The 15,195-nt window shown below is 43.3% G+C and overlaps 1 protein-coding gene across 1 annotated transcript; it reads left to right on the top strand.

Annotated features, from left to right (window-relative positions):
• Positions 1-41: 41 nt before the first annotated feature.
• LOC127609191 (tapasin-related protein-like) lies at positions 42-9,377 on the top strand. Its single transcript, XM_052078988.1, has 8 exons — positions 42-356; positions 927-1,100; positions 1,176-1,451; positions 6,142-6,471; positions 7,494-7,841; positions 7,918-8,010; positions 8,106-8,125; positions 8,221-9,377. The coding sequence occupies exons 1-8, from the start codon at positions 311-313 to the stop codon at positions 8,233-8,235; spliced, it is 1,302 nt and encodes a 433-aa protein (XP_051934948.1). The 5' UTR covers positions 42-310; the 3' UTR covers positions 8,236-9,377.
• Positions 9,378-15,195: the final 5,818 nt, after the last annotated feature.

Raw genomic sequence — 15,195 nt, forward strand, 5'->3', positions numbered from 1 at the left:
TCCATGTGCTACCACGCGCCTACAGCGCTACCCTACGTCTTGTTTGAGTACTACATCGAAGACAACCGAAACGAAAGTACTGCGTCAGTCGTATCCGTAGATTTTACGGTCTCTGTGCATGTTTTCATTTTAAACGTGCCGGTATATCAGTTTATTTCGAATACTGCACAATAACCAAGCTAAATGTTCGTCCAAAACGCCACCCTGCAGTTTTTGCACGGCGTTGTTTTTTTTTCTTGAAATTGAAAGTGAAAGTGAACCGATACTTGGTGCTCGATAAACAAGTCGACCACGTCTTACCTCAACAATCATGTGTTTGCTCAAGTTATTAACTTTATTCTTATTTCTGTGTGTGGGTAAGTCAGTCAACATTTTGAATTTTTACTCAAGAAAGACATTTTAATTTTTAAGTCTGCAAGAACGCCTGCAACTGTCATGTATGTTGAAGTCATGCTTACGAGCATTTATTCACTCTTTGTCCTTGCAGCTTTGTCATACTAAGAAAGAAAACGACTTTATGTTCCCAGTGACAACTGTGGGCTACTTGGTCTTACGGATATGCCATTCAAGTAGCTATTTCTAGCGCTTCACTGGTAATAATTCTACTAGCATGCAGATGAGATATCAACTTGTACAGCTTCTCCTCACTATACCTGTTGTAATATGGAGGTGCCCTACTAATATGTCAAAGGTTGTCTAGTAGTGTACAAAAATGTCATTAAATAATGGATGGCAGTTGTGGAAAAAAACGCTTATCGTATTATTAATACACAGTACCGGTAATTGTACTCATGCTCTGAATTGTCATAATAAGACAAAGTGACAGACCAAACTACTACATGAAGCTCTGTCGCCACCACTCTATGATGTCACACCAAGCTGTTTTCTTTAAAAACTGACGTTTTTTTCAATTTTTATTTTTGCAGGTACCCATGCTAATCCTCTTACATGGCTGCCCTGCCTTTTCAGTGACTATATTGTGCAGGTCAATAACGAGGGTGCGCGTGACGTACAGCTCCTGAAAAGATCCAGCATTCTGCAGTTTGGTGAGCTAGGAGACAGTCCTGTGAACCCTCATGCCATCACTTTCCTTGTCATTGGTGAGGGCCTTTTTGGCGTGTCAGCAATCCACACGCAAGGCACCACTTGACTCAGTCGTTGTGCTCTCTATCAAGTCTCCAAACTGGACCTGCGGTACTATTTGAAGGACATGGAAGCAGATCTTGTGGATTGCCACATTCATAGATCCAACACCAACGGTGTAGATGTGAACTGGCCGGACCAGACATCTCATGAGTACATCTGTTGGTTCACCATCACCCTGACACACACCAAAGGCTTGTTCACTGTCTCTGGAGTCCTCAGATATCCATGTGAGACCCCTCCCTCTGAACAACAGGATCTCACCAATTGGCCTGCTATTGAGGACAGACAGACCCTCATTACTAAAGGTATCATTGCAAGTTGACATCTAACTGTTATGTTACAGATTATCATTCCACTTCAAATACTTGCAAAATTGGCATGCCAAAACTGTAAATGAAGATGCTGCATTTTATCCGCCACTGCCTTTTACACACACATGAGTGCTGTTACTGTGCACTTTCACAGAGATGCAACCTCCCACAATCATCTAATTAGACTGATGCGTAACAACTTAAGTGTCAGCTTTTATAATCAAGAAAAAAAATGCATTCAACAAAACTGGAAGGCAGATCTAAGTGGCATGTGTTAAACAACGGAATATTTTTGGGTGGAAAATTGCTGTGTTTGCTTTTTTTGTTTGGATAGAGTAGTGGGTCGGCACGGCTGTGGTGTAACCAAAATTCTAGTATTTGCTCCGCCAAACGTTCTTAATTTATTTCCAACAGTATATGCTCTTCATTTTGTAGTGTTTCTTTTGGCTGAATTGCTGCCAATACCGTATATGGATGTTGGACTTTTTTGTCCAATCAGATTTCAGTTTCTGGAGCAATACACTGTAGTAATTACTGTACCGATATTTTCTTTCCCCTGACTGGTTGGCCAGAGTAAACCTTGGGAGGGCCCAACCAATATGGATTTTCTGAGGCTGATGCAGATATTGTTATTTTGCAGAAAAACATTCTGATTACTGATTAATTGGCAAATAATTAAAAAACACATACGAGTATATAATTAAAAAATGACTTTTATTTTGGTCACTTAACACTTACAAAAAATGTAGATTATTGTCAGGACATGTTCCTGTTTTAAAACACCTTGTCCTCTAGTCCTCTGGCGGTCCGATCCTCGGCTGCAGAAGCTAGCTAGCTCTTGGGACATGGAATGTCACCTCTCTGGCAGGGAAGGAGCTCGTCACGGACTGTCCATAACGAACACCTTGTTCAAACATAAGGGTGTCCATATGTGCACTTGGCACCAGGACATCCTAGGCCGTAGTTCGATGATCGACCTTGTGGTTGTATCATCGGATTTGCGGCCGCATGTTTTGGACACTCGGGTGAAGATAGGGGCGGAGCTGTCAACGGATCACCACCTGGTGGTGAGTAGGCTCCGATGGTGGGGGAAGATGCCGGTCCGTCATGGCAGACCCAAACGTATTGTGAGGGTTTGTTGGGAGCGTCTGGCGGAATCCCCTGTCAGAAGGAGTTTCAACTCCCACTTCCGACAGAGCTTTTCCCATGTTCCGGGGGAGACGGGGGACATTGAGTCCGAGTGACCATGTTCCGTGCCTCTATTGTTGAGGCGGCCAATCTGAGTTGTGGCCGTAAGGTGGTTGGTGCCTGTCGTGGCGGCAACCTACGTACTCGCTGGTGCACACCAGCAGTAAGGGATGCCGTCAAGCTGCAGAAGGAGTCCTATCAGTGCTTTATGGCCTGTGGTACCCTAGAGGCAGCTGACGGGTATCGACTGGCCAAGCGGAACGCAGCTTCGGTGGTCGCCGAGGCAAAAACCCGAGCGTGGGAAGAGTTCGGTGAGGCCATGGAAGCCGACTTCCGGACGGCTTCGAGGAAATTCTGGTCCACCATCCGACGTCTCAGGAGGGGGAAGCAGTGCACCACTAACACTGTGTACAGTGGGGATGGGGCACTGCTGACTTCGACTTGGGACGTTGTGAACCGGTGGGCAGAGTACCTCGAAGACCTCCTCAACTCCACCAACACGTCTTCCTTGGAGGAAGCAGAGTCTGAGGACCCTGAGATGGGCTCTTCTATCTCTGTGGTTGAAGTCACCGATGTGGTTAAAAAGCTCCTCGGTGGCAAGGCCCCGGGGGTGGATGAGATCCGCCCGCAGTTCCTCAAGGCTCTGGATGTTGTGGGGCTGTCCTGGTTGACACGCCTCTGCAACATCGCGTGGTCAACGGGGAGAGTGCCTCTGGATTGGCAGACCGGGGTGGTAGTCCCTCTTTTTAAAAAGGGGGACCGCAGGGTGTGTTCCAACTACAGAGCACTCCTCAGCCTCCCTGGTAAGGTCTACTCAGGGGTGCTGGAGAGGAGGGTCCGTCAGGAAGTCGAGCCTCACATTGAGGAGGAGCAGTGTGGTTTTCGTCCCGGCCGTGGAACAGTGGACCAGCTATACACCCTTAGCGGGGTCCTCGAGGGTATGTGGGAATTCGCCCAACCAGTCTACATGTGTTTAGTGGACTTGGAGAAGGCGTTTGACTGTATCCCTCTGGGAATTCTGTGGGGGGCGCTTCGTGGGTATGGGGTACCGAACCTGATACGGGCTGTTCGGTCACTATACCACGATGTCAGAGTTTTGTTCGCATTGCCGGCAGTACGTCGGAATTGTTTCCAGTGAGGGTCAGACTCCGCCAAGGCTGCCCTTTGTCGCCGATTCTGTTCATAACCTTTATGGACAGAATTTCTAGGCGCAGCTGAAGCGTTGAGGGGGTCCGTTTTGGTGGCCTCAGTATTGCATCCCTGCTTTTTGCAGATGATGTGGTGCTGTTGGCTCCTTCAAACAGGGCTCTCCAACTCTCACTGGAGTGTTTCGCAGCCGAGTGTGAAGCTGTTGGAATGAAAATCAGCACCTCCAAATCTGAAACCATGGTCCTGAGTCGGAAAAGGGTGGAGTGCCCCCTCTGGGTCGGGGCGGAGATCTTGCCCCAAGTGGAGGAGTTTAAGTATCTTGGGGTCTTGTTCACGAGTGAGGGCAGGAGGGAGTGAGAGATTGACAGGCGGATTGGTGCAGCTTCTGCTGTGATGCGGACGATGTATCGGTCTGTCGTGGTGAAGAAGGAGCTGAGCCAAAGGGCGAAGCTCTCAATTTACCGGTCGATCTACGTCCCAACCCTCACCTATGGTCACGAGCTATGGGTCGTGACCGAAAGAACGAGATCCCGGATACTAGCGGCCAAAATGAGTTTTCTCCGCAGGGTGTCTGGGCTCTCCCTTAGAGATAAGGTGAGAAGCTCGGTCATCCGGGAGGGGCTCAGAGTCGAGCGGCTTCTCCTCCACATCGAGAGGAGCCAGATGAGGTGGCTTGGGCATCTGATTTGGATGCCTCCTGAACGCCTCCCTGGTGAGGTGTTCCGGGCATGTCCCACCGGGAGGAGACCCCGAGGAAGACCCAGGACACGCTGGAAAGACTATGTCACCCAGCTGGCCTGGGAACACCTCGGGATCCCCCGGGGAGAGCTGGAAGAAGTAGCTAGGGAGAGGGAAGTCTGGGCTTCCCTGCTAAAGCGGTTGCCCCCGCGACCCGGCCCCGGATAAGCAGTAGAAGATGGATGGATGGATGTCCTCTCGTACAGTGTTTTTCAAACTTTTTTGAGCCAAGGCACACTTCTTTCATTGGAAAAAATCTCGTGGCACACCACTAGCTGAAAATATTAACCCCCCCCTCCCCGCTTATTTGAACAATTAATGTGTTATATTGTTACTATAAATATAGTAACAATAAAAATATAAATACTTTTTTAACACTGAAAAAATACGTTATAACAGTTTGAATTGGAATCAAATGAACACAAAGAAAACTGTATGTTATCATCTTTCATATTTATTGTTTTACCGTCGTCCTGCATTCATGAGTCACAAATTCACTTGTCTCTTGTCGAAACACAAGGCAATTGGCAAGCTGTTGCTGCTCCCTAGCGGTATGGAATGGTACTACATGATTACTTTCTGGGAGAAAGACCGCACATGCATACAAATTGAATATTTTCCCACGGCACACCTGACATTGTCTCGCGGCACACCAGTGTGCCACGGCACACGGGTTGAAAAACACTGCTCTAGTATTTGTTTATCTTAACAAAGTTCAAATTTCAAGTACAAAAACATGAAGAAAAGGGTTAACTGAATAATTTGTCGATAGAACTAGATGACAGGTGTCAAACTCAAGGGCCAAGGGCCAAATCCATATCGCAGAAGCGAGGCAAATCATGTGCCTTGACTTGATGTTTTTTGTAAATTGTCTTCACTTTTAATAATACTAAAATATAAGATATTGCAAGTGTTTTTGTTACCAATCTCCCTTAAAAAAACATTTTCTTCACTATACGGTGTCTCTGGTTATAAGGTGCACCTTCAACAAATGGCCTATTTTAAAACAGTTTTCATATATTGGGTGCACTGCACTATAAAGGGCATAGAATGGAAGCTACAATAGTGGCTGCGGTTGCGCTATGCATCCACTAGATGAAACTATGCTAAAGGGAATACAATATAATACTTTATAATGCTTTATTTATAGAGAGACTTCAAAACCACTGCAGCTGTAACAATGAGAACTGGTCAATAACACAGACATGAAACATATAAATACAAATGGCATTTTTATAAAGAAATAAATGAGAGACAAAAGTGATGAAGACAATTCATACGACAAAAAGCACACAAACCTCTTGAGCATACATCCACAAGGCACTAAATATCCTTAGAGGTCTTGCTTGGCTCTTTCTTCCTTCGTTTAGTCATTACTTAACTATGCTTTTGGTATTATCTTCGTTTTATAACGGCTGCGCAAAGCTCACAAAGTAGTCTTCTGTTTGAGTGTGTGTTGGCGAATGCACATGTCAATTAGGAAATACGTAGGTTGTCTTCTTTTGATTACCAGAAGTAAGATCAATATATATCGCTCTACAATGCCAAACTTTGACCTTATTAGAGGCTGTGTTCTTAACCTAATGACCTGTCACATATGTGTTTACAGTGGCAGTGATCATGAAAACACAAACTCCAACGGTGACAATAGGCCTGGGTTTCCAGAAAAAGCTCCACTGCAAATTTGCTGTCGCTCACAAGAGACCAAACATGAGCGTGCAGTGGTACCAGCAGTACCATGGCGAGCAACGCAATCTCTTCCGTCATGACAGCCACTCTGGGGAAAGTGAGGGGAAGGGAGTTGACCTGAGGAAGCTAGCGGGTGGTGACCTTTCTTACACTTTCCCCTTCACTGAAGTCAAACACACAGGCACATATGTGTGCTCCGTGTCAGTGTTTCCCTTGTCTTCCAGCCTTGAAATAAGTCTCCAAATTCAAGGTGAGGAACCATCAAAAACATAAGGGTTACATTCACATTGTTTGGGTGTGGAATATTTTAAATGATTTGGATTTGTTTTGGATTGGCCTGGCTGTCGACCGGTTAGCGCGTCAGTCTCACAGTGTAGAGGTGCAGGGTTCGATTCCAGCTCTAGCTTTCTTGTGTCGACTTTGCATGTCCTCCCCGTGCCTATGTGGATTTTCTCTGGGTACACCGGTTTCTTCCCACATTCCAAAATCATGCATGGCAGGCTAATGGAACATTCTAAATTGTCCCTTGGTGTGAGTGTGAGCGCGGATGGTTGTTCGTCTATGTGTGACCTGCGATGGACTGGCAACCAGTTCAGTGTGTACCCTGCCTACTGCCCAAAGACAGCCTGGGATAGGCTTCACCATGCCCCTTCTGAGCACAAGCGGATCTGCAAATATATGGATGGGTATGTTTTGGGCCATAATCCATTATTGTTTGAATAAATAAAATGGAGGGCGGCCCAGTGGGTCAGTGGTTAGCGCGTCAGCCTCACAGTGCAGAGGTTATATTCCAGATCCGGCCTCCCTGTGTGGAGTTTGCATGTTCTCCCCGGCCCTGTGTGGGTTTTCTCCAGGGGCTCTGATTTCCTCCCACGTTTCAAAAAGAACCGGTTCAGGGTGTCCCCCGCCTACTGCCCGGAGATGGCCGAGATGAGCTCCAGCACCCACCGCAACCTTTGTGAGGATAAAGCAGATCGGAAAATGAATGAATGAATAAATAAAATGGCTAGGCCAAAGTCAAGTGATAATTACAGTTACGATTTGTATAGTATATGAAACCCTTCAAGACCACCAATATCAAAAAAGTTAATGACAGACAGGCTGTTCACCAACATAGACCACTCAATTATGTCATCCAGGGATTTTCCAGATAGCGTTACTGTATTTTGCTGCTTTAAAATAAAATGTTGAGTATCAGAAACATTTTTGGTAAGCTGCAACCCAAGTCCCCGCGAAGCTACTGTATGTTCACACTACATTGCATATTCCCAGAGTCTCCCCAGGTGTCCCTCAGTGTTGGTCCCACGCTGACATTGCAAGATGGTGAGCTGAAGAAGGTTGTTTGCGCGGCAGACAACTACTACCCGCTGGATGTGGACATTGCCTGGTACGAGCAGGACCCGGCATCTTCGGGCCAGAGGGTCGGCGTTCCTCTCCCGAAGGCGCTCGACAATGTCCTGCTCTCCAGTCACAAAAACAACATGGACAAGACCTACTCGCTGTCGGGTTTCTTCTACCTCCAGGCTTCGCACACACGCTCAGGGAATCAGTTTACATGCACAGTCTCCCATCAGTCCCTGCGAATGCCCATTAAAAAACGTTTCGTTCTTATCGTTGAAGGTGAGCCACATGAATCATGCAACTGCACGACTGTGGCAGCAGAAGAACATCACCATGTCTCTATTTTGTCCTTCAGAACCTACCAGCTGGTTCTTCGTGCTCCCTGTTTGCAGCGTTTTGGTCATACTGCTGTCTGTCCTGTATTTTATGCTAAGACACCTCCACCAAGGTGAGTGTCCATCGTCTCGTCAGCTTCATCGCCCTAAGTTACTAAAAATGGCCCAAAAGACATTAAAAGGAGTGATTTTTTTTCCTTCTCTGCAGCTCGAAAATACTCATTGCGGGTAAGACTAGATTCTGAATACACTTCTGAGCGATCAAATGACAATAACAGCAATTTTTTCATGTGAATCTGCGTTTGTGTCTCTGTTCTATGCAGAAAAAGCCATACTGATTGTACGTCATGACAGAGAAGAACATGCAGAAGCAGGCAAAGCATTTCCCCGTCATTCAAGCAATGGCGTTTTGAAAATGAATTTTTCATTGGGAGATTAACGCGACAAAAAAAGGAAAAGCAGTTCATCTTTTCGTTTCGAGCACCAACTAACACTAACATACACAGATTTGTTTTTTTTTTATTGTTGAATTTACTCAGTTTTATTTCGTCCAGTTTTTGCAGGACATAAAATCCTCTGAATTCAAATACATTTTTTAAGTAGACAATGCATCTACTTGGGAAAAAAAACATGTAACCATTTTTTGCAGTATACAGAAGCCCCACGTGTTCATCAAAAGAAAAAACAGCTTGTATTTCTAAAAAGCATATTTAATAATGTTATATTGTTATAATATTAATGTTATTATGCAGTTTGAAAATTAAGACTGCACCTAAAATAGGAAGATTAAAAATTGTCTTTAATATTAATGTAATTCAAATGTACTGCACATAAATGTTCAATAGAAAATGTGCCCAAATTAATGTTTGAACACAAACACTTGAAAGTTTTCATTCAAATGTTTTAACTTACAACATTAAACGAAACTGAAGTCATTATTTTATATACCACTAGAGGGAGCCGCTGTACCACGAGTGGTACCACGTATATTTTTTATCCCCCCTCAAATTAGTTGTGTAAAAACTACTCAGCAGATGTCGAATTCAGTTCCTAGTGACGAGAATTGATTTATCTCCGCTGTGGTCCTGATTGCTCGTAAGGACGAGTTTTATTTGTCACGATCTTTTGCCTTTCCTCTGCAAAATGCTTGTTGGTGTGTGCTAATATCAACGGAGCGTCTCAATTGTTCCCCAAGGGATAATATGTAGAACACCTTAACTTGGTTAAATAAACACACCAAAAGGCTGCTTTATGAGCTTCTTTACGATCAAATAAATACACATAATCCTTTGGGTCCACTTGGTCTAGCTGGATTTCTGTCTAAAACATCTGTGTTATCGCAACATAATCTGTCCTCAATGATCATATTTGTGTCTTCTCCAAGGATCATAATAGATAGCTTCACTCATTAGAATACTGACTGTCGCAGAAATGGTGGGAAACACAAGGCTATATTATGAATAAAAGCTTCCACACATGACTTTCACGTAGCGTATCCGAATTGTTGTCAGTGGAGGTACCGGTAATCGTTTTTCCACTGTCATTTATCATGAACGTCAATGGCCGTGAGGGAAAATGTTTGCCTTTCCGCAGGTATGCGCTTTCAGTGTTGTTGGGTTTTTTTGGGGGGGGGGGGGTCGTTTTGACAGTCAAAGCAAATCTGCTCGGCAGAGTTCGCGGGGCTCAATCATAACTGCCTCACCGGCTAAAAAAATACAAATAAAATATGGCGTATGCTGTGGAGAAAAATCCGGAAAACTCAGACCACCAGAGGGAGACGTAGGTCCGTCATTCCTTCGACCCATTCATGTATTTTCTTAACCCAATCGATTAATTCGAGCCTCGAATTAATCGTTTGGGTTAAGAAATTTCGAGGTGTCAGCATCGATCAATTGATAAGTGATCATCAAATTCACCAACCCCTCCATTGATAATCCTCTGATTTCAACCTCAACACAGAAAATGTGGTGATGTCTCTTGAAAGCAGACTGATTTTTTGATGTTCGTGTTTAATCAAAAAAAGGCTTTGCAATGAGGCAAACATCTGTTTTATACTCTGGAGGACAATGCTCAACATTTTCCCCCCATTGTCTGACATATTACAGAAGCCGTAGTTTGAAAAACTTTAATTTACATGTCAAACCTAAAGTGACCTCAACTAGTAGCTTTTTGCTCTCAGTTTCTGAAAGGTTGATGAATAAAAGCTCACTCCCTCTCAGGTGATATTGGTTCGTTTTGTTAAAAATCGTTCAACAATGGCAAATCCACAACAATAATCGGTTAACTGGGCAAAAAAAGATTTTGGACTTTAGAGCAAATTATGTTTTTATGTCATACCATTGCTCGATGCACATATCAACAGAATCAATTCTAAAAAAAAATTGTTGAATGTGACAACCCTACTATCAATCGATGTAATATTTGCAGCTACTGTCTCTGTTATTATGATGAGCTCACACAATAATAATAAAAATGTTTAATTTGCACTACTGGATATTTCTCATAGTCCGCGGTGATTTCCCGCAAGAATTTAAAACGACCCGCCACCTGTTCCAAGTCTCTAATTTGTATTTGTGAAAGTTCTTGAGAATGAGGCTTTCCAATGGAACCTTTTTCACAAAAACACCAAAATCAAGACCAAGAAGCTAGCGAATAAAATCAGACAGGAGATATGACAGTTACCGGTAATTCATTTGAGAACTGTTTCACCACACAGAATGTTTTTTTTTAAATAAAGTAATCACTCCTAACAGCATCTTTTAATACCTCGTTTATGGGTGTACGAGAAACAATGAACTGTATTTATTCTGAAGGAACAATAATTGGGAAAACGTATATCTTGACTGTCTCTTCTAGTGGGAGCTTTAACGCAGCAATAAACCAAGCGTAAGAGTTGATCAATTGCAGATGTTTGTGTTAGCCTGTTGCCAGGACTAAGTGTCTCCATGCAGGGCTGAGGGACAAAGTGTGCAGCCCGGGCGGGATCTCGAGTGTTCATAGAAGACAAACAAAGCAGAGCAGTGCTCCTATCTGTGTGGGAAAGAAAATATCAAATGATGCAACAACTTATTGATCATCTTGTCAAGGTATACAACCAAACACCAAAACGAAGAGTTTGCAGCTCATGGCCAAATCTGTTATCACGGACAATATGAAACTACGAGCTAGACTCTTGTTCCTTTGTGCTTCTATTTTCATTACTGTCGATACTGGAGTCAAAAGATTTGTTTTGGTATTGTAATGAATGACAACATGCCAAGGTGTTTTTAGGCTGATGATCGATGCCATTAATGAGCCTCATGTGAAGGTGCTTTATTTTTGGTTTTTGTTTTAAAATAATTTGACTACTGAATTCAGTTAAATTCATGATTTTGTACATGCAGATGCATTGCGATTGATGCCTTGCAGACAGTTCTTATTGTTACAGACAACAATGAATAAATCCATCAGAATGGAATAATTGACTGTAAATGTCCCCAGTGTGGGACAAATAAAGGATATCTTAATGTACCAGATTGTGTTCTTCTTTGATGATCCTCTCTGTTTCAAGCACTTTCTCACCATTTTGTGGAATCTATAGGTGATTACAAACCCTATGTTGTTTCTCAAGTATTAGCAGATTTTCAATATTTAATGCAAGGCTCGGTTGATCTTGACACAGTTCGGGGACGAACAGAATGGCGATCGGATCCCACAAACATAGACACAAACAAAATGTATACAAAAATATTTATTTCACAAAAGCGACAAAGTCTAAACAGAAATTGTGGGTAAAAAAGAACCGGGCAAAACAATACATAAGCCAAAAGCGCTTGTAAAGACAAGGCAATAGTGAATCTGAGAAATGAAACAAAATGACTAGAGTCTAATTCCACCATAGAAAAATAAGACCAAGATCAAAAGACAAAATAATAAAAATACTTAGAAACGAGAGACCAGGAAGCAAAAACAACAATGATGAGATCGAGATATAGAGAATACAAGAGTTGAGCATGAGCAGCAAACAAGGTAAATAATCTGACCAAGACTTGGCGCTTAGGAAGTCCTGAAGTACATGGCTAACTTGATGAACACATTTTGGCGGCAGATTTGCACGCTGGAGGGGAGGCCCTCCTCTGCCACATCTCCTCTGGAGACACAAGAACAAGATCATGACAGATCTATTCCATGGTTCAGCACAACTTGTTCTCTTTCAGGGACCTGGCGTGCAATCAAAAGTTTAATGTAAGCAATATCGTTTCAAATTGTAGTGTGACGTCCAATCACATCTACAAGACTGAAAACAGAAGACAATATGTCTTCCCTTTCCGTCAATAACAGCTTCCAATATTATCAAAATGTTTGGAATCTGCTTGAGGGAATTATTATACATTCATAGAAGAGAGTTTTTCTGGTAAGAGATGTCGCAGATGATTGATCTGTGAGAGGGAATATAATGGCTCAGAATCTCTGTTGTCGTTTATCCCAAATGTATTGTTTCAGTTGGGAAACATCTCAGCCCAAATCAGGGGAAAAAGTCACATGTGCTGCTCAGCGGTCCTATTTTAATTCCTAGCGTCTTTGGTTGCTAGTTGGAGAATGATGGGATACCCTTTAAATCAGCTTCAAGTCTCCCTCTCAGGTTTCTCTGTTTTGCCTCCGTTCGCTGGTATGGCTGCCGAAACGAATCCTCATCAGTATTCAATTCACACAACAGTGGCAGGACTTGACAATGAGAAAACAAATTATGTTCACTGTTAATACCCAGACAGTTAGAAAAAAAAACTACACTGTTTCCTGTTTCAATATGTCGATTCACGTTGATGTATATTTGTCTAATTCCGAACATGGAAGTATATCCACATGTACCGGTAGTGGGTCAGGCTTCCTGTACAGCACAGGTGTCAAAGTCAAGGCCTGGGGGCCAAATCCGGCCTGCAACATCATTTTACGTGGCCCGCGAAAGCAAATCACGTATGTCAACTTCCATGATGCTTGCAAAAAATCTGCACCGAAATGTCAAATTGTGATGTGTAATAAATAACCTTGAGCTTTGACAATAATTTTGTTACTCTGCTAACACTCACTCGAACAATAATTGAACAAAATATACTGTAGTTGATTTGACTAATTTCAAAACTGGTAATCCATCAATTTGTTGTGTACCATTAATAATATATCAACATTTATTTAGTTTTACTGTTGTAACAGCCCACCGAGGGAAGACGTAACCCCAAAGTGACCCGTCACAAAAATGAGTTTGACACCCCTGCTGTACAGTATTTGGACTGTCTTCCTCCAACATTCCCAAAAAAATTCAATAAATATAAAATGTATTATTATTATTCTTATTACTATTATTATTGTATTACCCATCGATATGAATGTGAGTATGAATAGCTGTTTGTCTATATGGCTGTGTAATTGGCTGGTGACCAGTTCGGGATTTAGCTGGCCTCCAGCGATGGGAAAGGCTCCAGTTTGTTTGTGGGTCTTAGTGCCGTTATTTTTTTTTCTTCAGTCAGCTGTGACAACTATTGGAAAATTTGCATCACATTTTGTGTTTTAAGAGAAAACCTTAATGTGTGATGGGCCTTCCCTTTATTGGAATTCTCATCTTTCTGTCTTCCCACTTGCTCTCTCCGCTGTTGTGACACATTTGAAATAACGCCGGCGAATTCTGAAAAAAAGCTTGCTTGGAAAAGCAAAGCGGCTAATTGCGGATTGAAGACTCAACGTGTGCACAGCACTTTGTGTTCCAACCAATTTCTCTGGTGAGGTCAAGTTGCAATTCTCGTCAAGCAATAAAAGAAAATGTGTGTGTGTGTGTGTGTGTGTGTGTGTGTGTGTGCGTGTGTGTGTGTGTTGGGGGGGATGGAGGGGTGTGTGTGATGATGACCTCATTTTAAAAAAAAGAAAAAAATAAGGCCATATGTACACTCACGACCCCGCTCAAATAAGCTCCTTCTAAACAGCAGCTCTGGGTTAGTACTTTTACCAGCTAAAAATGAGTACAAAGTAAATGAGATTTACTTGTTTCAAGCCAGCAAATATTTGATCGTACTCTGATCGCAAAAAATGGCAGAGGTGTGTCATTGCACAACTATGCACAAGCCACAAAATGGAAACGTTGGATCCAGTTATATAGTATTCAGATAAGAACATCTTGGTTATTAATTAGGTAGCTGAGGTCAGACTGTGTCAGATTTAAACCATTTCTGTTGGTCCACATAAGGTAAGTATTAATGGTTTGCCCTGTAAATGGCTTGCGACCACGTAAGGGTATAGGCCTCCCCTCACCCAAAGTCAACTGAGTCGGGCTGTAGCCCATCCACAGCTAGAGAAGAGCAGCGGTGCTGAGAATAGATAGATGGATGCAATGTTTGTTTTAAATCTTATTCAAGGCGACTAAATTGAGCGGTCGGGTGACGCCCTATATAAATCAATCCATTTTCTAATCCACATATCCTCACAATGGTCACAGGCGTGCTGGAGCCTAACACAGTTGTCTGCGGGCAGTAGGCGGGGGACACCCTGAACTGGCTGCCAGCCAATCGCAGGACATGCAGGCGAACGATCACACTTTTGGAGTGTTCCATTGACCTACCATGCATGCTTTTGGAATGTGGGAAGAAACCAGAGTACCCGGAGAAAACCCACCCAAGCATGGGAATAACATGCAAACTCCACATAGGAAGGCTGTACAGCAGGTGTGGCCAACCCGCGGCTCGTGAGCCGCATGCGGCTCTGTGGCTGGTTCAATGTGGCTTCCAATCCCGTTACTTCATTGACATAGAGAGCAGTGACTGCATCACTGCTCATGCGCAAACAACGGCGCTAAGTGCTGAGTGCTAAGCTAGTCAGCGAATTACCTCAGATTTTAAGGCAGAGGCCCCCAATACGTCGATCAGAATCGACTGGGAGCCAGCGAACTGGTTCCAAGCCGACCGCAAGGGTCGAATGTACATTTTTGAGAGTTATTTTAAATGTCAAAGTGTAATTTTTAGATTTACAGTAAATGATGTCTATTTTCTAGTCGAGCAAAGTGCAGTATAACTGTGCATAGCTGTAGTTTTCTTTCTTTTTGTATTTTGCTTGACTTTAGATCTGGTAGAATTTGGCATAACAACATGTTTGTGCCCATGTCCGCCTTTGTAGGATGGAAATAGTCTTTTCCCGGCCAATCCTCACTTCATCCCTCATTTGCATTAAAATCATGGTGGTCCGAGCCCATTACGCCACCGTAGGCCGCGCTTGACATTGCAGAAACAGAAACATACTTATTGCAGTCTGTACATAACATTGGCAGATAAACTGCA

The sequence above is a fragment of the Hippocampus zosterae genome, chromosome 10 (assembly GCF_025434085.1).
Source record: "Hippocampus zosterae strain Florida chromosome 10, ASM2543408v3, whole genome shotgun sequence".
Classification (NCBI taxonomy): domain Eukaryota; kingdom Metazoa; phylum Chordata; class Actinopteri; order Syngnathiformes; family Syngnathidae; genus Hippocampus; species Hippocampus zosterae.